Consider the following 24,133-nt stretch of genomic DNA (forward strand, 5'->3'; position numbering starts at 1 on the left):
CAAGACTTTTTCCCCTTATCAGCTTTTCCATCAGCTAACACACGATGCACGTTAGGCTCACAGGCCTGTAGTTACTAGCTTTTGCTCTGCTGCCTTTCTTGAAAACAGGTGTGACCAGTGCCCTCTGGGATCAGGCCCGTGCTTAGGGAAAATCGGAACAAATGTGTTATACGGACTGTCAACTCCTCTGCTGCCATAGCAAGAATGAGAGGGGGGATGCCATCAGGCTTTCCCAACATGAAGGCCCAACAACAACTTGTGAACTTTAGCCTTTGATATCTCAAAGTCTGTTAATTCTTCCTGCCCCGGTTCCCAACTTGGGTCTGGCCCTGGTTCATGACCCTCCATTGTAAAGATGCTTTGGAAGAAGTTATTTAAGAGTTCTGCTTTTTCCTCATCTGTAGAAGTCTTCGAACCATTCTGCTTCGTAAGATCGGCTAATTCCGCTCTTGTGGACATCTTAGACTTCACATACTGCCAAAATGCTTTTGGGTTCTCCTTTGCTTCTTCTGCCACCTTTCCCTCTAGCCTTTTCTGAGCCTTCCTACACGCTTTCCTCACTCTTATTTTTTTCCTTAATGTACTCCATGTAGTCTTTGCCGTCTTTGGTCTCTTGCCACCTCCTAAAAAGTTTGTGTTTTTTCCTTGCTGAAGCCAGTGTTCCCCTGTCCATCCAAGACCTGCCCCTTCTACCAGTAGTCCAGGACTTTGGTGTTGCTTTATCAATGGCACCAAGTATCTTCTCTCTAATAGCATACCAAACCTCATTTGCATGCTCTTCCTCCCATTTTATACTAGACAGTTCGGCTTTCAGCACATCATAATCTGTTCTATGGAAGTTAAGGTGCTGAGTATGCAGTTGTCGTTCACTTATGCTGGTAAGAGACATCAACAACATCATTTGGTCACTCTTGCCTAAGCCAGCCAACGTAGTAATCTCAGAAACAAGATCGTCAGTGTTAGTGAACACAAGGTCCAAAACATTTGACTTTTCTCCCTCTCAGTAGCGAGTAGGCTCAACTTGGTGCTGCATGAAGTAGCAGTCTTTAGTTGCTCTCAGAAACACAGATGCTGCATGCTCTGGACCAGTCCTGCTCTGTTCAAGTATCCAATCAATCTCTGGATAGTTAAAATCGCCCATGACCAAGAGCTGACCTGAGGCATGTGCTGTTACTTTTTGAAGCAGTTCATTCAGTTTGCAATTGTTCTCACCTGGGCTACTAGTACTTCTGTAAATCAGCCCTAAGGTCAAACTCTCCTGTTGCCTAAGATGGCACTGAACAAAAATGTATTCAGAAAAGTCACTGTCCAATGAGTCCACCAATGATGGCTTCAAGTCATTGCGTACATAGAGAGCAAGTCCTCTCCCAGCATTTCCCGTGGTATGAAATAGCTCGTACCCTTCCACAGCAAGTTCACACTCCTCAATAGTGTATCTGTAACTTTCAGGCTTCACTTCAGTTATGCCCACCACATCTGGTTTGTGGAATTTCAAATAAAGCATGAAGTTCATTTCTTTTATTAATCAGCTGGTCAACATTCATATACAAACACTTACAAAACTTAGAAGAAAAAGTGTGTTCCTGCGTTCCTGCAGTTACCACATGTTTAACATTGAAACCAGATTTAAAAGACGAAAACCTCTCGTCAACACTATTTACAACTTTGTGAGCTGTCTTCTTCAATGTTTTCGACCTACTTCGGTTCCCCCTTTCAGGTAGACACCGATGTTCACCACCCGACCTTTGCGTCGTACCCAATGAGCACACTGGTCTCCCGAAGTCTGCGATTCCTGAAGTCTGGACACAAGCTCTTTATATAGTACCGCCTCCTCATTTCTCTCAGTCAATGTCATATCCCTCCTCACAGTAATCTTTGAGAGAGTGTCGTTACTATCACGTTCCCCCTCAACAGGTGCTGCCTTTCCCCTCTCGAATAACACTGTCCCTGATCACTTCTGAGCCAAATTTTAGCAAAAGTGGCCATTTTGCTTTGTCATCAGTTTTCTTCCCCAGTCGTTTCAAGTCCACTAATTTGTGCTCACAGTCTATGCTCCCAAAGAGATGCCTAACAATTTACTGTCTTTCTTTTTTCTTTCACCTGCTGATTGCTCATTGGATTCTGGAAGACCAAAGACCAAGGCACTTTATTTTCTTCTAATAATGTCCTTTAGTTCTAACATCATCTGTTTCTTTGCCTTTTCACTCCCCTCTGCTGTGGTCGCCCCATCACTGACCGCTTGGGCTTGTGCCGGGTCTTGGCAACCTCCTTCGATCACTGTGTCAATGTTATCCGTGAACCTGCCTTCCTCAATATCTTACTCTGCTTTCTACTTATATCACCTTGTTATCCACTTTTGACATCCTTGTAGATAGTGTTTTAACCTCGGACTCCAAGGCTATCATGCAACGGATAAATTTTGATGCTGGTGTATTGCATTTGCTTAGAGCAGAAGTAGTGAAGCAGAGGGTTTGATCTCTCTGCATCGCTGACAAGCAGTTGGTAGGTTTGACTGTTCATGCCTTCACAATCAGTGTGATACCAAATAAAGCATATCTCGCTTTGTAGCACCTTATCATTTTGCACTACCCTTTTCATGCATATTCCACATTTATCAGGGTCATCATTAACATAATAAAAATTATTAGACCTGGCTGTTGTTGCAGAACATTCTGGAGTCTGGTTGTTGGCTGCTTCAGCTGCTGATTCCGTTCCCTCCATTGCAACAACTACACCTTGTTTCTTAGGGTTTGCAAAGGGTTTGTTACCCACAGATGCCCACAATAGTCACCGTCGGAACCACCATAACCTCAGGCAAAATATAGTAAAAAGTCTTACTCACCAGTTCACGGACATATGAAAACTATGTTCTGAGTACTCCAGGTTAGAAATTAATAAATGAAGACACAAAAACACTCTCTCAGTAGTGTAATCTCACTTCGAAAACCGCGCAATTTCGATGGGTCGCCATCTTGAAGAAACAGTCGGTCGAATGTACCCACACTCACACAACTTCCAAGTTTCTTGTGTATATTCTCTGTCCTAAAACAGCAGAAACGTTTGACAGATGCCCTTAATATTTGATTGCAATCAATCTCTAAGACTGTCTCTAATTTCCACAAGAAGAAAAAACTTGTTTTTGACTGATTTGCTGGGTTGATGCCTGGCTGCCTGGTTCAGTGAGCTGATTGACTTTTAATTATGGTCTGCACATTCAACTTGGATATGATGTGTGTGTGTGCGAACGTGCGCGGCACGCACACGTGTGTCAGTGTGTGTGTGTGTGTGTGTGGGGGGGGGGGGGTTGCTTGATATTTTAGTTTCGGAAATTTTAAACTTGGGTTTGGCCTATTAAATTATGTTGTGATGTAGAGAGCAATTCCATTTACCATGTTTTGTCTTTAACCATAAGTCTTAGATGCTGATTATGTTTGTTTTTAGATTGTGCTTATTTCTATATTTTTCAAACTGTAAGTCTGACATTATAATTATACTGACTGTGCTTATTTTTCATCATGTATTACTGGCTAATTTATTCTTACTTTGCTTAGGAAATACTACATATGCATGTATGTATCTACGACTGTGCATATTTTATTTTTCATTGTGTATTATATTGATTTATTCCAATGCTCTCTCTCTCTCTCTCTGTGTTCTTTAATACTGCAGTGTTATTACTGTTGTTATTTTTTAGGTATTGAGTGTCTTTCAGTGTATTTTAATCCCAGGCTGTGCCTAGTTTTTAGTATAGGACAAGGAGTCTTCATTTATTAATTCTTTTATTATTAATATTATTGGTAGTTGTAGTGGTGGTGGTGATTGTGGTGGTAGTAGTAGTGGCAGTGGTTGTATCATTGTTGCTATTATTATTACTGTTGTAGTTATCATTATTATTGTTATTATCATGAGTCATCATTATTATTATCAAAGTTACTATTATTGATATTGTTATTGCCATTAGTTATGTATTTGATTATTCATCTATGTTATAAACTCTCCCTTGATTTTGGGACTTATTTATTATTGTAACCTACTTGTTTATATTTGAAGGTCGTTTTACATGTTTTTAGTGATTTTTTATAACGAGTGTGAAATGGAGACTGATGGCGGACGCATGGGTATTTGATGCAGCTGAGATTGTGTGCTTCTGAGTGTATGCAAATCAGCTGAATGGCTTATGCATGTCTATATTTGTACTATATAGAATTTAACTGTGTGCCACCACACCAAGCATCTACATTTAAGGACAATAAATTATCTTGTGATCTTGAAAATTCTGAAAAGCCGCGCCCAACTTGAGCCACCTTTTGAACTACCCTCACGTCTACAATTCTCACCTCTCACGTTTTGCTGACATCATTATCATTTAGAGAAAACTGAATGACTATGAGTATATAGAGCTGGAAATAACATACAGCAACAGTGTACCTACAGTGAACTGATACTACAAGTAGTTAGTGATGGTGCTTCACCGTAAGTATCACCAATAAAAACGTAATATATGCACTGGCACATGTGTTCTCCCGTCTCTCTCTCTGTATATTATATAGATAGATAGGCAGACATACAGACAGATAGATAGATAGATAAGCTTAGAGCATGAAAGGCAAACCCACGTCGAGTGGCATGAGCTAATGTCGTCTGGTTGGAAAGGGCAAGGACGCATGAACGAAGTGCAGATTTGTCACGTGATCTGAAATCAGCAAGTTTATTTGTCGTCTTCCCGCGCCATGTTTGAAACAGGAAAGTTTGAGTTGCCTCCATACAAACAACGATACGCGTTCTTGTTTCCGAAAATTTCAAACTATTTTTGAGTAAGGTAAGCAGACTGTTCATTCATTTCACTAGCAGCATGTACAACAACTTCAAAAAATACGGAATCCACAAAATAATAGAAAGCGCTTTGATTCTTACTTGATTCGAAAGTGTGCAGTTGGTTACTCAATACGCCCATATATAATATCGAGTCAGTGCTACCTCTGTGTGGGTCTGTATATTGGCCTGGTGGTCGTAATACGTCCAAACCTTAGAAGTATTTATCTAATTATCGTGAACTCAATACCAACGAATCGATTCAGAATTAGCGCTTCAGAAAGCCCCACTTCCCACCACAAACCATGGACATTTCCTGATTTCGCTTTTAAAACGAAAATTGAAACTATATAATTTTTGTAAGCCTTAAAAGTTAAATATAAGTTTACAACTTATGAATATATACAATATATATATATATATATATATATATATATATATATATATATATATATAACACTTTGGTTTGTGTAAATTGTGATAGACAGCTTGTAGGTTTTGACCTTCATTTAGTTTAGTGTTATTTTTCACGAGTCCTTATGGTTTAACTTAAAGTGATCATGAAGGTCAGGTCAGAGGTTCTCTGGTACTGGTTATTATGTATCACTGTATTACCTGCAGCAGGTGCGGATAAAACCCATAAAAGAAATCAGATCTGGAAAGGGATGGGCTCTGCCAGATTTGACTGAGTTAGACATTATTTAAAGTAATAAACTTATAAAGATAATGGGATCCATCACCAGTGAAGGATCCAAAGCAGAAATCCACTCAAGCTTACCAAAGACAGTACCAGTACTGTCCAAACAAACCTTTAAAAGTATATGGCAGGACAGAACATCTTTTGGAAACATAACATCAGACTCCTGCGTGCACTGATATATTCTATCCTCAGTTATGGCAGATTTGTGAACTGTTCAAGCCATGGAAATGAGGTGTAATCGCAAGATACTAAACATCAGATACACTGATCACATCACCAATGAATAAGTGCACCAAACCATCAAGCAGCACATTGGACTTGAAGATCTGCTGACAGCAGTTAATTAAGAAAAGAAAGCTATGCTGATGTGGCCATATAACAATGGCTTTGCTTAAAACAACCCTTCAAGGAACTGTTGAGAGAGGGAGATGCAGGGGGAGACAGACAAAACAATGGACTGACAGCACTGCAGAATGGACAGGTTAAAGTAAACCATTTGCAGAGACCCAGGCTTGGACTGATGTGGAGGAATCTGGTGAACAGTTGTTCTGTACGGCTCCCCATTAGCTCTTCCATGAGTTTAGGGAAAAGGAGAATGTGATCATAATGGTGATTATTAGAATGTGTACATAGTTTTTGTTTTCTTGAAGAACTTATGCCCTCACTTGTCAATAAGTTTTACAGTATTGCTGTCAAGAGGCCTGGATTAGGTTTGTTTCAGTTGCGTAGTAAAAGTGAGTTTGACGGTTTAAAGAATATCCTAAGAAGTTTGTTGGCCTACGCTTTCTCGCAATCCCATGCTTTCTCTCACATCAAGTGAAAGTGTTAGGGCTGCCCCCACACTTTCTCAAAATGAATGAGAAAATTGGGAAAATCACCTTTGTTTTGATTAATAACATTTCTTATGGCTTTAGGGTTGGCCAAGATTTATCAGTAAGTACTGTCTGTTTTTCTTTTACACAGGTCATCATGATGCAGTCCTCCCACAACAATGGAAAGGAAGACGTGAGCTTTTTCACATCTCTTCGTAGATTGGGTCGTGAGATTGATCAAGGAGTTAAGGAGATACAGAAACAGCTGGATGGCCAACTGTTGGCATGCGAAAACAAGAAACATGTGGCTTTAAAAGGTTTGCTAGATCGCAGAAAAGAGATGGACACTTTGAAGGTAAATGTTTGATGGGTTTTTTTTTTGTTTTTTGTTTTTGTTTTGTTTTTGTTGTTTCAAACCTGAGAATACACAACAGTATATTGTTGTGTTGTGAAAATGTGAAAATGATTTGGCAGCAGTGTTCTAGTCCTGATAGATTATCTATCTATCTATCTATATTAATATATATATATGTATATATATATATGTATACATATATGTATACATATATATAACATGTACTTATTATAATTGGAAAACAGGAAAGATAATTCAACCGTTTAACTTCTTTTTTATGATGTGGTAACTGTACTTGTTTCATGAACGAAAAGGTTTGACATAAATGTCAACTAATAATGATGGTCTCATCGAGTTTGTATGCAAATCCAAATTGTAAAAACTGAAAAGCAGTAATGTGAACAAAGTTTGTTTTTTTTTGTTTATTTATAATGATGATTTATGATTAAGAAAACGTTACTATTTTCAGCCTCAAGTTAATTGGAATTTCACATAAAAAATTCATTTTGATTTTGAAAATTTTTAAAGCTTCCTCAGTTCCTGTATGGAACGTGTTTTAAAAAAAACAACCAGTGCATGTGAATATTTATTGAGATGATTTATGCCTTGTAAGGTGATTGTGACTGAGTTATCGATTAGTTATAAAATTTGCTGTGATTGGTTTATCCAGTGGTCAGGGATTAAGATTATTGATTATTGAAATATGTGTACATATTATGATTTTATTTGTTGTATGAATCGTCAGTAATTTTCTTCAGTCAAACAGTCGTACACTGGTGAGTGAGATGCGGCAGAGAGGGAAGAAGTTTGACCAGAGTTTACAAGTATGCAGTGAACTGATTGATCTTCAGCTGCAGCATCTGCACTCCCTGCAGACTCATCTCATGCAGTATGGCTTTGTAACACAGCCAGGTAATTATCTGTGAATGCCAATTAAAAATGTGATCTTTTCTAGACTTTTTCCTCAGGGTGTATTTCCCCAAAATATTTCCTCCTTGGCAAGTGGACAATAATCATTTCTAAATACCATTGATATTAGCTCTTCCCCAACTTCTGCGAGAAGTTTGATTATTTCTGATTTCTGAATTATCTGATGTAATTTTGTGCATAATCATAAGACCTTTTCTATAAACTTTCATGTGATATTCATATAGTCTACCACTGACAAGAAATCTCAACTTAAAATCTTAAATGGAAATGTAAAGAGGATAGCTGCATCAGACGTGGACAACGCCCTTCCTAGATCTTCGTCAGCGAAGCCAGGCCATGAGCTGTGTATTTTCAAGTTAAGATTATGATATATGAAAGAGTACTTTGGTTGACAACTGGGGATGTACAGGTATCTTATTTTCACATTTAGGTTTCATGATCTTGAGTTGATACATGCTGGCTTGGATTTTATCTCCTAGTCTCACACAGGAATCCAACAACTCCCTGGTTTCATTACAATAGAGCATGTTCTTGTAATAATAATGATAATAATATTAGACAGTACGTGCATGGTGCAAACTCCCCATATATTGGGCTTCAAGCACCTCAAATGAAACAATACATGTATTTGTATTTGTATTCCTTTTTATCACAACAGATTTCTCTGTGTGAAATTCGGGCTGCTCTCCCCAGGGAGAGCGCGTTGCTACACTACAGCGCCACCCATTTTTTTGTATTTTTTCCTGTGTGCAGTTTTATTTGTTTTTCCTGTCGAAGTGGATTTTTCTACAGAATTTTGCCAGGAACAACCCTTTTGTTGCCATGGGTTCTTTTACATGCGTTAAGCGCATGCTGCACACGGGACCTCGGTTTATCATGTCATCCGAATGACTAGCGTCCAGACCACCACTCAAGGTCTAATGGAAGGGGAGAAAATATCGGCGGCTGAGCCGTGATTCGAACCAGCGCCCTCAGATTCTCTCGCTTCCTAGGCAGACGCATTACCTCTAGGCCACCACGCCACTGTATATATGTATATCATAGTGCATAATAACATACCTCTGCACATGGAAAAAACATGTGTATCTGTACACCAAGACAATACTACAAATTGCAGACATGAACAATCACACACACACACACACACACACACACACATACACACACACAGGAACACCCCCCACCCCCACCCCCACCCCTTCCCCCCCCTCCAAAAAAAAAAAGAAAAAAAAAAGCCCTACACACATGTTCGTGCACACACAAACGCCCACCCACAGATGCACACACTCTACGTGATGATTTCAGTAGTGGGTAAAGTGGGGTGGGTAGGAGGACGAAGATTATAGACAATTAGCTAATAAGCTATGTTTCCTCACACACAAAGACCTGTTTGAACAGGTCAGTGAGGTGTTTTCAAGTTTGTTTTGAAAGAGGACAGCATTGATAAGTGATGGAGATCCAGAGGAAGAGAATTCCAGACAGAATGTGCTTGATACTTAAAGGCCTTTGGGTCAATTGTCTTTGAAGAGGTTTTGGGGACTTGAAGGAGCTTTTCAGCAGAAAACCTGAGAGAACGGGAAGACAAGGGGTGTAAGTCTAAAGGACAGAAGATAAAAAAGATGGGAGAGATCCTTCAAATGGCGATAGGCCAATATGGCAAATTTTGTACTTAATTCTGCACTGGATGGGTAACCAATGAAGCTGGCGTAAAAGTGGGGTAACATGATCCTTTTTTGTCTGTCTGAAAATGATTCTTGTTGCAGTTGCAGCATTGTTTAAAATCATCTGAATGTATTTCAACAAATCAGAAGGCAGACCAGTAAGTAGTGAATTGCAGTGGTCAGTGCGACCTTAGACTAAGGAACAAACAAGCTGAGTGATTGCTTTAGTAGTTGGATACAGTCAAATGGTAAGGATTTTCCTCAGTTGGAAAATTGCAATTTTACATAAATTACTGACATGGTCGTGCATGGACAGAGCTGAATCAAAAAATGCACCCAGGTTTCTGACAGAATTTTTAAAGTTGATATCAGCATTGCAGACAGTCAAGGTATGGTCTGAAATGTGACTAAGTGCAGACTTAGATTAGAACCTAAGTATGGCTTCTGTCTTGACATCATTAAGTTTAATCTTGTTTTTCAGCATCCACTCTCACAACAACAATGCACATCTCTATGTTTTTGCGGAGGACAGCAAAAGAATTCGACTGGAAGTAGATGGTTTGAGCACAGTTTGATTCGATCGGCAGGCAGAGGATCCAGTCCACATCAGAGTACTGATCAAGCAACTCACTGAATGTGTTCTCAGAGACTTTAAAAGCAGTCAAGGAGATACCATTGAAGATATTCATGTGAACATCAGGATCAGAATTAGTGGAATTTTGTTAACTGCTAATATCTTGTCAGTTCTTTTGATAAGTAGCACAACAGGGTATAACTATTCAACATGCTTAGGAAAAAAACTGAGCAGATGTATAGAATATATTTTGTTTGGACTCTTCAAACATGTTTTTTTTTAATTATTTTTTTACTTTTAATGTTATTTTCCAGAATGTGATGACAGTGCTGAGAAAGCAGTTCAGGAGACAAAAGCTGATGAGTTAGAATCATATCCTTTTGACAACAACAACAACAAAAAAATTGACATACTTTTTGATTTTTTATATATTTATTCTCGATACATCTGTGATGATCGCCAAGGATTGCAATTCATATTTGCATGAATTCGCTTACAATTAAATACATAAGCGCACAGCAAACACACAGAGGTAATGTGCATGTATACACCTGTGCACTCTGCACATACACATATACATTAACATACATCTGCAGCTTGCACAAGTACACAGAAACACTTGAACAGGCAGTACACATTCTCAGATACTGGCATTGTGAAACATACAAAAACACATGCTTTCAAAATACATAAGCTGCAGGCACAATTAGGCAAGCATATGGGCACAAAATTATGAAAGTTTGTCAAAGTAAAATAAAAAATGGTGCAAGAACTTTTATCTTATACTGCGCAGTAGTGAGTTCATTTAACAGACTGGTATCATATTTATCAGTTCTAAAAATTAAAATCGTGACAGATAAGATACAGTGAATCACATTGTTAGATTGGAAAAACACTCCCAACATCATATATCAGTTCAATATACTGCAAATTTGATTTTGTGAGGAGATTAAATATGCACATGCTCATGTGTTTTTTTATTTGTTGGAATGATTCAATGAGTTGATATTTTTTTCTGTTTTTGTAATCAATTTATTTTATTTATTTATTTATTTAACCCTCTTACTCTTCTTCCTTCACCCCGTCTATAATCCCCCTCCCCTCTGTCATCTTTCTTTCTCCATGAAAAAAGTTTCGCTTGTTTCTAGCATAACTCTTTAGATAAATCATTTGATCGTTCGTTCACTGTTTTAGCGACTGCATATATTCTCCAGTTGGAAATTTGTTGGCATCATTATGAGGTTTGATACATTATGAAATATATGTTCTACTGACTGCACCACAGGCTATTGGATGAAACAACAAGAGAGATTTTCTCAACACATAGATAATATCATGCCTGAAATAGTGAAAATTATACCCAGTATTGTTGCCTTAACACATGCTCACATCCACAACACCAACCCAGAAAAGGGAGACAAAAGAAGAGGTGGAGAAGATGGACAAGCTGTCCCCAGGCCTGGAAGACTTTGGCGTGAGCAGCTTCACCCTCAACATGTTGAATCAACACACAAAGCCTGCCTCCTTCAAGGTGCCCATTGTGGCTGTTCCTGTTAGGTTAGTGTGATATGGCATTAGTGATCATAATGAGGTGTGGACAGTGCATGGCGAAACTTGTTGGATTTTATCAGGTTATACTTGTAGTGAGTTTTTGTAAAAGTAATCAAAGTCGTATTGAGTATAATATATATTTGCCCCCATGGGGATAGTAGCAGACTCTTACACAATAATTTACAGTGTTAGTGATGGATAGTATTCTCACCTTCTGAACATTCTGAGCTAGAAATTCCTCTTTCCTATTGCTGTTTGTTTCTGCCCCCCCTTTTTTTTTGTCATCTCTTTTTGTTTGTTTCTGGTCTTGTGTTTTTCTGGTCCATTGTTTTATCTTACAGCTAATTGATTATGAATCAGCAATAGTATATAAAAATAGCATATGATATATTTTTAGACTGTTCATTCATAGTAGCCTTGAAATCTCTGTTAATAGTGTTATATAACTATATATATATTTTTTTCATTGATGAACATGTCTCAGATGTGAGAATGTTCCCACTTTTGGTTACAGTTCTTGTCTGGTTCAGTCAGATCCTTACTGGAGATCAAGTAAACTACTGAGATCATTCATTGTGCTAACATTCCTGTTTCCACCCACATTCCCAGTAACATCAAACTTTTACTTTCAAGTGTATACCTGGAAAAAAAAAAAAAAAAGGAAAAAAGCAACAAAAGAAAAGCTTCCAAACAGGTCCTGGTTATCTTAATTTTCTTTCACTGTTTAAAATCTCATCTCTGAACACTTTAAAGCATTGAGCCATCTGATTTGTGTATGCTATGTGTGTTGTCGTTTTTTTCTTTCTTTTAAAAAATGTGCATGTTTATGTCATGCAGCAGACCCCAGACAAGGAATGAGGCTTTGCGTCTCAATTCTGTGCCTGATGTGTTCCGGAATGAAGGACTGACTGTTTCTCCAAGTTTGTTCCCTGCTCAGTCCTTCGACACAGGGGATAGGCCCAGTTTTGGTAAGCTGCTGGACAACTGAACCAGTCTTCCAAATTCACAGGGCTTCAGATAATACATAAAGATGCATCCCTGATCCTTTGAAAATGGAATGGGTACACTGCATGTTCATTGAGATGGTCTCTGTGTTGTTGTAAAGATTTCTCGAAAAATCAGAACTTAAGTCTAATGCTAGGATCTTTTGCTGGGAAAAGAGTTTTTTCCCTTCCTGACTTCATGTCATGGCTCAGAAATCTTGACAATTATGACTAGATCATTAGATGGTATTCCAGTCTTTGTATCTGTGTAGCAATTCAGATCTGATTGAAATATGCAGTATTTGAGTGACCTGCTAGAATTATTGTAAAAGAGTCCCTGGATTTTTAACTTGAATGTTGGAGGCCCTGATTCAGCCTGCATCTCCCTATCATTGTCTTTTGTTGCAATATCATGTATGCTTACAGATTAATTTGAGTACATATGGATATATAGAATAATTATTCTGCTCCAGTACTGAATGATAGCGACTGCATTAACCCGGAGAGTGCGATGAGCAACGATCGTGGCTTTCCCGGTAAAGTGCGATTGGCCACGATCGTGGCTCTGTTTACATAAGGTCCGACATCGTACGGCTATACTCGGCAGCCTTCGTAAAACTGCCTCGTTCTGGTGTTACTGCCTCCCTGCTTGTGTTTGCACAAACTTTGACCGAGTTTATAAGTCCATATCTTCGTATTTTTTGTAAACAATGAGTGACACTGAAGTTGACAAAGGTCAGGAAATGAGTGACCTTGTCACCAGTGATGATTCGTTTGCTGACAGGGATTCTGGTGAAACGGCTTTTTTATTTTGACACTTGGGCATGCTGGCTTGCTTGTTGTTCATTCAGTTTTGTGTCTCCAGCCACAAAAACTGGGGGGTGGGTGATGGGGGTGGGGAGGGGTGGTAAAGTGGGTAAGGCATGGGTCTATTGCGATTTCTTGACCAAATCAAGCTAGAAAACTGGAAATTATTTTGATTTAAAGCATTTCTGCTTTTGAAAACAACATGAGCTAAACGAAAACATTTATTTCTGTTTTTGCCTGTGATTGCATAAAGTATTGTAGATGTGCACGTGCATGGCATCGGTGGGCGTGTCTCAAACAAATAATACAATGCTTATAATTTCATTGTTTCAGTTATATTCATATCATGATTCTGCAGCCAGAACATTTTCTGCACAGTTTAATGCCAATTTTGAGATATTGACTCTGTAAAAGATGTGAAAATACCTATAAACATTGTGCTTGACGTTTTTTGGAAAACAAGTGTGCAAAATTTGTTGTTTATATCCTGTGGAATATCTCCAACTACTTACAAGGTACAGCCTTTTTCTTACTTTTATCTGATTCTTCATTCACTCTACTTTCCAAAAATGTATAGGTTTGCCTATTTATTCTTACTGATAAGCATACAAATGCCCCAAATCAGAGCACAGGTAGCGGAGGCAAACTATCCCTTTGTTTTAAGCATGATTTCTGTGTGTATGTTTTATTATATCCAGCACTTTGAGGGTTAATGTCTGCCATGTCATAAACTATGCTTGGCGCAGGTGCTCAGTGCTGGTACTTTAGTTACCCAGCAAAAGATTGTGAACTCCAGAAGTAGGGCATGGATATAAATAAACACAGCTGATTAATAGGCCTTGCTTAGAGGCTATAGCTGAAAGCTTGCTCAGCGGTAAATTTGATTTTTCATTTTTTTCGTGCATCATCTTCCCAGTTGGATCAGGAATAACGACAAGAGAAGTGGTTAGCATAAAAGAGCACAAAATAAGATTTCCAGTGACTTCAAACACAATATGCTTTCTTATATAGTGTTTGTTGTGGCAACGGTTGAAACATAAATGAAGAAAGAGAAGAGAAGGGTGAGCAGAAACATGATTGCAAAAATCGTTGAATTTAATTCCCTCTCTTAGAAAACAGGGACATAAAATCTTACTGAACAATTAGCATGCCTGGATGCAGATCAGCATACCTTTTGAGTTTTCCTGGTGGCATATGAAATCAGCAAATGAACACACTGTAGCATGGTGGCAGAGCGAGCAGCAGGGGATTGGGAGCGGGGTAAGTGTCTGTCGGCTTTTGGCTCTGCCTTGTAGCAGTGATTAGGTACACATTTCACTGCTCACTGTCTCATCAGCTTTTAGCAGTATCCTTGCTCTGGTGAGTTTCAAGTACACCCTTGGAATTATCTTTCCAGGCATGTACATGTTAATAGAAGCGCCTCAACTGTGGAAATTCTATAAATCAGGCAAAGCTAAAATTGAGTTGGAATAAGTGAGAAAGTTCTAACCCCGCTGATGTTAAACAAATGAAATAGCAGTGATTTTACCATAAACCATATAGGCATCACTGAAATGGGAGAGTCAGAGGTTCGCAAATACACCCACATACAAGCATGCAGATTTATTCTATTGATAGCAATGGAGACAAGTTCATGAAGTTGCCATGGCTGATAAAAAGAACAATAATCTGATGATGAAAGATTTAGGATTGGTAATTATTTGAATTATAATTCAGAAATATTAATAATGATGATATACTTTAGCAAACATTTATGAATTTCTATAAATACTTTTTAGTTGTCAGTTTCAGCAAAGATGACTTATCAATATAGATTCAAGAAATGATGAGTACAGTTACACTTGTTTGGTAAAAATTTTGATACTTTCATGTCATTATTTCTTTGATACATCAATATTTGTAGATCGCTCAGTTGCTTTTTAGCAAAGTAGTATGAGAAGGCTTGAATGGTTTCATTTAAAGGGGATATATTTATCTGGGATATTGGTTTGTTGGTTTAAGATTCTGCAGTGAAGTTGTCAGTCTGACCTAATCATAGTTTGTGTTCTTAGAGATAAGAGATTCCAGCTGATACGATTTTGCTGTATTTTGTTACGCTTGATTGCAGTTTGTTGTGCCAACTTAAAAATTGTTCTGACAAGTTCATTTTCAACTGCATAGCATGGTCACATACTTTCTTGTCATAACATCACCCAGACTCTCTAGACCTATCGATCATGCGGCCAGGGCTGTCACTACTAACCTTGTTCTCATGTGATGATGCACAACTAATTGTGTGGGTGTTTACATTGAAACTGCATTGAGTGGACCAATCAGCTTAATCATTTGCCCAAACAAGAACGTGGCTAAATGAAGTTGCATCTCAGTCAGACAGCGTCTGTGCCCAGTGGATTAAGCTATGGAGTAGCACTTATAACGTACTTATAACCGTATTGCGAGTAGGCCCGAGTGTTTGTATGCCTTGTAGATAAAATGTACATTTGCTGATGTTGCTCAGTCCAAGTGTTCCTACCAAATTCAAAATGTTCTACCAAATTTCCTGATTGTTCCTGCAAACACTTGTCATCTCTGAGAGATGGTGGTATGGATGTGTTTGTGCAGAAGCCTTCAGCCCAGTCATGATGAGCCAGGGACACCTGGACCATTCAGAGGTGGATGGTGACTTGCAGGACAGACCCTCAGATGTGGCCAAGACCCTGGACTTCTCTGACAGCCCTGTCCCTCCTGTTCTTCAAACACCAGGCATCAAGCAGATTCCCTGCTTGGGAGAGATTGTCTTTCCTCCCCCAGTATGTTCTGTCTGGCTGCGTGTGAAATGTTTAAGTTTATTCTCCACTCATGTGCGTACACAGAGTCTGTGTATTAACATTTTCTGTTGTCCATATCAATCACAAATGGTAGAGAAATTTTACTAGGCAGAAAGATGCAACATTGTGTCATTGAAACCTATCTAGCTATCAGTGTATCAGCAAAACCTATCAAGCAAGCACCTTTTGCAGATGCTGCACATTGCTGAATGCAATAAATGATTAAATGTTTCAGGAATTTTAAGAATATTTGAAAACTTAAATGTCTTTGAACTAGTCATGAAATATTTGTGCCTGTGAACAGAAGTGTGGCCATCTCTGGAAAGAGTCACGATATTTCAGATCACAAAATGACATATGCTGGTAGGTAAGCCATGGTCCTTAATTTTGTGACTGATAGATTCAAGTGCAACAGTGGGATGCAGAGGGGAAAAGGAATTGGAAATGATAGCACTGATCTGTAGTGGATCACTGAAGAGCAAGCTTTGCATCAATGCTTCTGTTTTGAATAAAACTCCATTTGTTAGCATTGACTTTTTTTTCTTTTCTTTTTCAATCATCAGTCTTACAGTCATATACAAGTTGAATGTATGCATGAACAAACTTGCTTGCTGTCACAACTTCACTGCTATAATTCAAAATTGACACATTGATTTGATTAAAGCAGCAGGATGAGAATGTTTGTGAATCCAGATAAGTATGTTGTTATGCACAGGGAGAGAGAGGATCTGTTGCCCGACAGCTGAAACCTGGAGACAGTGTGGGTGTGAGGGAAGATGAAGGGATGGACAGTCCTGTGCCCCCTGTCCTGTCCACTCCAGGCATCCAGCAGATCAGCAGCAGGACCTCGGCTGCCCATCCTTCAGTCAACAAGACATGTGCAGCACAAGCAGGGGTCTACAATCCCCTGGACATGCCCAGAACTCCAGATCTTACCTTCAGTCTCAAAGTAACTGTGGTGTTGAGTGTGGTGGCTTTCAAGTCCTATCACTTGTCATTTGTATTGAACAGCAGTAATTAGTACATATATTTTGTCATGATAGTCACAGTAATTTTATCAGTTGCACAAAGCCTCTTCATCTTTAATTTTTTCTACAGATGGGAGCTCCATGTTGGCAATATTTTCTGCAGAAAAGTGTATTGCTTATGTCTGCTTCTGATCTTGTGCTCATTTCAGCATTATTATGGAGTCTGCTGGGTGTCTGTGTATTGAGCATGTTTTGAAGTATGTTTCCTCTTCTTTCAAATGATGAAGTGTTAATTACAACAGTTAAGTGCTCCGTTCTGTTTTATGTTTTGCCAGTAGAAAATGCTAGAATCAAAACATGTAGCTGCGTAGCTCTTTGTATCATTTTGTTTTGAACCTTCGCTCCACTTGCAAAGATTTTCATTGAATACATTTGATTTTATGGGTAGAAATCAAAATATGTATGAAATCAAATCTGAATGAGTATAGAACTAGTAGCAATAAGTTCTGGACAGCAAACGTGCAGTAATTTTTCACTCCTACAAGAGTGCATAAGATAAAGAAAAAAGTTTCTGTGTTCCTCTAAACTTTCTAATTACCTGTGTGCAAGCTGATTATGAAGTTCTAAGAGTTGTTTGCTTCGGCAGTACTGGATCAAGTTTAAATTCTTCTATTCCTAATTTTTGATGCAACAAATAAATGCATTATTGACTGATGATCAGAGACTGACTCGTTACAGCTCAGTCCACAAATAAATCAATCAGAATTGCATCTGGGAGCAAAAAAAAAAAGTTGTGACATATGACCTGACAAGTATGTGAAATTGATCTGTTTGTCAAAAGATAAACTGATGCCATTGACGATTCTGGTGCTGTCGTCAGGAACTGGAAGACATGACTGTATCCTTCAAGCACAGTGACCTCAGCTCCACCTTCTGTGAGAGATCAGCCACCATCAGCTCTTACCTGGACACGTCAAAGTCCACACAGTTTGCAGCACAGCAGGGTGCCCCAGACAGAAGAGCACAACACCCACCTGCAACCTCTCAGCCACACCGATATGTCACCGACCCCAAACTGCCTGACTGCACCATTTCTGACTACATCACAGCACGCCTGGCAGTATCAGAGCCTCAGCTGTCCTCATGGTCCAGAGAGGGGGTGGGTGCTGATGGTCTGGAGCTGCCATCCAGTCCAGAGCTGACCATGTCCTATTCCACCTACAGCAAAGCTACTACTGCCGCCACTCAGCCCTCCACCACCTTCACCTCTCACCCACACACCGTGCACAAGCACCTGGAGGGGCCAGACTGGGGTGAGGTTTGTGGAGGGAAAGGGCTGCTGTTTTCCTCAGCTGACAACACATTGATTCACCAGTCACAAATAGGGGCTCTTTCCAACATGGAAAATGAACAGTGTGACATGAAGTCTGGCTTGTTAGACAAATTCTGTGTGCCTCCTGCTAAATCTGCCTGTGTCTCTGTGTATTCTTCAAACACTGTTAGCACTGTGCCTGAAGCCCACAGTGGGGTTCTTTGCTCCACAGAGAACAAACTGCCTCCTGTGACATCTGAAGTGTGCAGGAAAGAAAGTCATAGCGCCAAGGGGCATGCCTTGCAGTATCAGCCTGCTCTTCACCATCAATTCACTGATGGCACTTTGGACTTGCCTGCCACACCCAAGTTTTGGGGTACCTATCACTTCATGGGCTCTCATCACTGACACTAACATTGAAACAGACCTGAATGGGGTCATAGTGTTTTCTTTTAGGTATAACTTTGCTACAAGTTTCAGTTTCAAGTTATTCTTGTTTATTTTCATCTGAGGCTATCCATAATCTGTATGTCACGATCAACAGTTGATTTTAAACATATTTTTTTGTTATTCCTGGGAAGATGGCATGGGTCCAGCATTTGTGATGATAGGTTTGCCATACAGAGTTTGTGTGGCAGTGCTCATGCGGTTGTTATGCATTAGATAACTCATGGATCAGGTTTGAGCTTCTCTGTTTCTTTTTCTTTTGGCAGACACTTTTTGACTAGAAGGCCTTGACTTGTTCATTTTTCTCTGTCTGATGATGTTTTAAGATTTCCGGGTAATTTCATATTGTTAATTATTGCAAGATATGGTTTCGTAATATTCTTTGACCAGTGATCTATTAAATCTTGGGTGAGAGGGGCGCTGTCTTCACTTCCCCTATATATGGAAATATTTATTTTTGTATTAATCATTTTATCATTCTGAACATGTTTAGCCATAGAAAGAGGTGTATACTGTTTAGTTTCTGGACAATTTCCTTCCTCTTTTTTGTTCGTGGGCTGCAATTCCCACATTCACACGTATGTATACGAGTGGGCTTTTATGTGTATGACCATTTTTACCCCGCCATGTAGGCAGCCATGCTCTGCTTTCGTGGGTGTGCATGCTGGTGTATTGTTTCCATAACACGCTGACATGGATTACAGGATCTTTAATATGCGTATTTGATCTGCTTGCGTATACACACGAAGGGGGTTCAGGCACAAGCAGGTCTGCACTTATGTTGACCTTGGGAAATAGGAAAAAATTCTTTGTTTCCTTCTGTTGTTCTCTTTCTGGTGGAGGACACGAGGTTGTCTTTCTGCCCGCCCCTTCGAGTGTGGTGGGGTGTGGGGACTTTCTTTTTTACCCCCTGGTTCTTTGTATTTTGTTTATCTTTGGAAGATATATACGTTTTGCTTTTTCTTGGACATTATGTGTGTTAGCCTCTGCGTTTCTTCTCCTTTTGGCTCTCCTCCCCACTTTCTTCATTCAGCCACCAGTTCTTGCAAGGGTATTTTTAGCTTTAGATTTTCTGTCATGACTTGGCCGAGAGTCAGACCTGCTGCCCCCTTCCACATCAGGCTCCCAGTGTCCACACAGAGATGGAGTTTGGTGTCAGACATTGGCTTGTCACTTTGCCTCTCACAGTGAGTGGGGAGTTGGCGCCGGAACCAGTGACGGGGTCGTTCTCCTAGTGGTGCTTGGCTCCTCCTGGAGCATTAGGACAATCATCCCCCCTTCCTCACTGGGGCTGGATTCACTGGGTTCCCAAATACAACAGCATCAACCTGTGCTGCATGTATAACTTGGACATGGGAGTTGTGTGGAATGCCAGAGAGAGAACGTGGGTCTGACTGTGTATGTCTTATACCTGTGTGTGTGAGGTTGTGAGGAAGCATGGAGTGTCAAGTAATACATTGAGATCAGGGGTAAGGGAAGGGGTTAGATAGACTCATACAGTCATAGAGGGAGGTGGCTGTGGAAGGGAGTAAGAAAATAGGTGGAACCATAATGTTCTGGTTTTTGTTTGTATTGTGATTTGTGAGTGAATAAAGTGTTGTGAACTTTTACCTGGTCTTTTCCTGGGTGTGAGACTATTTTCAAATGAAAAAAAGTTTTTGTATGGTGTAACCTATAGTTATTCAGGTATGTGCACATAAGCATACTGTACATCTCCAAACAGTGGAACGCTATAGCGTTCCTGATGTAAGGTAAGGAATGTTACAGCAGTTTTGACAATTAAAAAATTTGTCCACATTTTCCTCATGGGGTATCATAAAAATTGCAGCTACACTGGGCATTGCGAACATGTCAAAGGTCAAATGGAAAGTTTCTTTGTGAGGTTCAGTAAGTAACTATACACTCGCTGGCCAGCCATTGACCTTGGTACCCCACATGACAAGCTAATCTGCATACATGCCGAAAATGGCATCGCAGGTGATAAAAGTGGAAATTTTTTTTAGCAAACTAGGTCACAACAGCGGATTTTTACTGCTGTTGAAGTGATTGAAATGCTACAAACTGAAGGTTTCGACATCAACGAGGATGATGAAGATATTGAATAAAGTTATCTGCAGTAAAGAAAGCTACCAGCAAGAAGGTACTGACAGTGACTCAGCTTCTGAGGGCTGTGAAGAGAGTGAGGGTGGTGGGCGTACACACAATGTAAGAAGAGGGGTCAGTGGGTCAAGTACAGGGAGTTAAATTCAGTTACTTTGTGTTTTGTACTTTTTGTGATTTTTTTCCTACCCCTAACAAATGAGTCATCTGCAAGACAAAGAAAGGGAGAAAACTATTCGTCTGGAGTGAGTTAAGGAACTACGCGGTGAAGGGACAAACACCGAAAGACAGCATAGATCTCACATAACTGAAGATGTATAATTATATGGAATTGGTTTTATCACTGGGAAACTACTGTTCAGTGGAAAAGGATGTTTTTCAAAATATATGTGTGAATCATGAGTACATGTGGCAATTTTCCTACTTTCTTCTCAACTTCAGGCAGTACTGGGCATTGCTTTGCCTTCACTAGTTCAGGACATTAACATGATCATGGTTTGGGTCTTGAAGTAAAATGCTGAATAAAACATGATGGTAATGTTTCTTTTTTATTGGTATAAAGTGCTGGATACAAATAACATGATTGTCATTTTTCAGTGTCCCAGTTATTGATGTGAAACGCTCTGAATATGACAATGTTTTTCTGTGTCTCAATTACTGATGTGAAATGCTGTGTGTGTGTGTGTGTTGATAGATAGGAAGATATGTTCAAAGGAATCTGGTTTTCGCCCCCCAGCTTAATTCATCCTAAATATTGATCCTTTTCATCCAGTAGTTCATATCAAATATCAAGTAATGTTCAGACCATAAACTGATGAAGAATGACAGAGGTAAAGTCAGAAAAATAATCAGGGTTTTTTGGTGAGGCTTGTTCAGAATGAAGCAAAATTCATGTGCCTGTAGACTTACCCTGCTCATCATCTTCTGAATGTGATGTCCAACTTAAATTTTGCTGTCACACGATTTACAGTTATTCTTCATGTTCACTAAAACATCCAGATCCAGAAATAGTCACCGAGTGTGACTGAGTCTGAACATAGACACATTAAGGCTGGAAGCAGTGTTATCTCTATAGCAGAAAGGTAGTTCTCGTTGTGTGAAAAATATCTCAGTTCATCAGAACAGAAAGTTTGATTCCTATCCTGCCATTTTAAAACACTGTTGCATCAGAAGTGACTTGCGCTGCGGAGGAAAAAAGTTCAGAATGATAAGTGGGGGCAGTAGCCTTGTGGAAAAGAGATAAGAAATCCAGTTTCATTTGTTCAAGGACGAGGACACTAATCCCTCTACTAGACCTTAACATGAATCGATCAAGGTCATGTGTGCGATGTGTACTTTGCTCACATAAAAGAACTTAATAGCAACAGTTGACCCTGGCAAAATTATCTATAATTAAAAAAATCACATTCATGTGAATTTGTATGCCAATTAATATTTATACAGTTTAATCGGCTTATAACGAAGTTAGATTTAACGAAGCAAAAAGGTTGTCTTGGCATAAGTCCTTTCTTTACATGACTAAAAATATGTTGTATGTAACAAGTTGGATGTAACGAAATGCTGCTTGTAACGAAATGGTTCTGGGGTCCCTAGCAGGCAATAACGCCAGTTATATCGAAACTGCCGCCTATAGCAAATCATATGTTTGGCCTCTTGAAGAGTTCAAGCCAGATATAGCGAAATGATTACTTTTGTGTTAGACAACCATTTCTTGGAAATGGTTGGTTAGTTCGCTAGCTATCCTAGGGAGATGGAGGAATGTCCACATAGGCACATGAAATGTAGAGTTTTCTATGTGTTGCTGTAAATATGAATCACACATATGTTTGACTTGCGGCATAACCCCAAGCTTGTTTCAGTTTCTTACACAGCTTTACATACACTCCCATGAGAATGCAGGGGGTCTTTCAGTATTCTTCTTCTTCCTTGTTCACTTCCCATTAGATGAGCAGCCTGGTGTCCTCATTGAAGACTGGTGTCCGTCGCAGCTCCTCCAGGGTACTGTACAGCTTGGCTTCCACTGCTGTCGGTGTTGGCCAGTACTTCCTCCTGGATGCTGCATGCGTCGTACAGTCTTGAAGGATGTGGTCGGTTGTCATTGGTCATTGCACACAAGGGCACTCTCCACTCTGTCCAATGCTCAATTTTGTGTGCATGTAGTGGAGCAGGCGGTTGTGTCCAGTCCTTAGGCGGAAGATCTTGACCCGATCCCGTCGTTCCAGCAAATGGTATCTGTTTTCTGGGTTATATTTGGGTGTGATGGAGGTGCCACTTTATTCCTTGCTGTGTCTTGATTTCATAGTATGACACCAGTTTGTTGGTCTGCTCCTTTTGTGCACCATCTTTTGCCAGAATGTCTGCTTTTTCATTGCCTCTGATGCCACAGTGTGCTGGTACCCATTGTATCACCACTTTCTCCACTCTGGCACTCGGGGCAACAAGGGCTGAAGTGAGATGGTTCTGTATAAATAGCATCCCCGCCTTTTGGAAATTCTGTGCTAGAAATTTACTCTTTACTGTCACTTTGTTTCTGCCTTTTTTCTTCCTCCACTGTTGTCTCTTGTTCTGCCTTCTTTTTTCAAGCAAGCCTTGACACTCTTTTCTCTTTTCTGCAGTCTACGATGTAATATCTGTGCTGTTTTGTTCTGGCAGTTAGGTAGTGAGATTGTAAACATTGGGATGAGCACTAGCTGTCCATTCTGTGGTGGTGTTTGCCTATATAGCCTTTTTATGTATTTTTTGTTTGGCTTTGAAGTATTGTTTTTCCTTTTTTTACAATTTTTTGTACTCTGGGGATGATAAATTAAGCAGAATGGCTGGCATCCTCAGCACAGGCTAATCGTATTTGCCATAAGGAGCTAAATGTTTAGGAATATGTGTCATGAACTGTGTTTATCTTATAGGTTTTTATGTGTGTGTATGTGACAATTTGTGTTGACGCAGTTTGTGTTGTATGGTTTGACAGTCTTGGTATGGCCCTTTGTGGTCAGCTGAACAATAAGCAACAATTAACAGTTAATTAACAATTAAGCTTCACATACACAAAGATAGATAAAAAGTTCACAGTATTTTTTACTGTGTGTTTCTTGTATGGTACCATTGGTAAACATCACCTATGTAATTTGTAACCAATAAAATTGTATTCTGATGTCTTGTAAAGCAAGTGCCTGTGACTGTTGAAACAGAGTGGTCCACTCACATGGAGTCAAATGTTCAACAACTGTATGGTGGGGTGAAGGGGAAGGAGGGTGTCAGGCTTTGATTTCATAGACCAATTCATCATGACGTCTGCATGTAGCGAAGGTCTGCTGCAA

The 24,133-nt window shown here is 39.6% G+C and overlaps 1 protein-coding gene across 2 annotated transcripts; it reads left to right on the top strand.

Moving 5' to 3' along the window:
• Positions 1-4,714: 4,714 nt before the first annotated feature.
• Positions 4,715-23,978, top strand: LOC143298204 (uncharacterized). 2 transcript variants are annotated; one of them, XM_076610980.1, is made up of 9 exons: positions 4,715-4,819; positions 6,476-6,679; positions 7,438-7,591; positions 10,159-10,215; positions 11,233-11,401; positions 12,233-12,363; positions 15,787-15,974; positions 16,708-16,941; positions 17,841-23,978. In XM_076610980.1, exons 2-9 carry the CDS (start codon positions 6,482-6,484, stop codon positions 18,678-18,680), a joined length of 1,971 nt encoding a protein of 656 aa, XP_076467095.1. In that variant the 5' UTR covers positions 4,715-4,819; positions 6,476-6,481; the 3' UTR covers positions 18,681-23,978. The 2 variants fall into 2 exon arrangements, with proteins under 2 accessions (XP_076467095.1, XP_076467096.1); XM_076610981.1 differs by having other exon boundaries at positions 12,236-12,363.
• Positions 23,979-24,133: the final 155 nt, after the last annotated feature.

Source organism: Babylonia areolata, chromosome 23 (genome assembly GCF_041734735.1).
Source record: "Babylonia areolata isolate BAREFJ2019XMU chromosome 23, ASM4173473v1, whole genome shotgun sequence".
Classification (NCBI taxonomy): domain Eukaryota; kingdom Metazoa; phylum Mollusca; class Gastropoda; order Neogastropoda; family Buccinidae; genus Babylonia; species Babylonia areolata.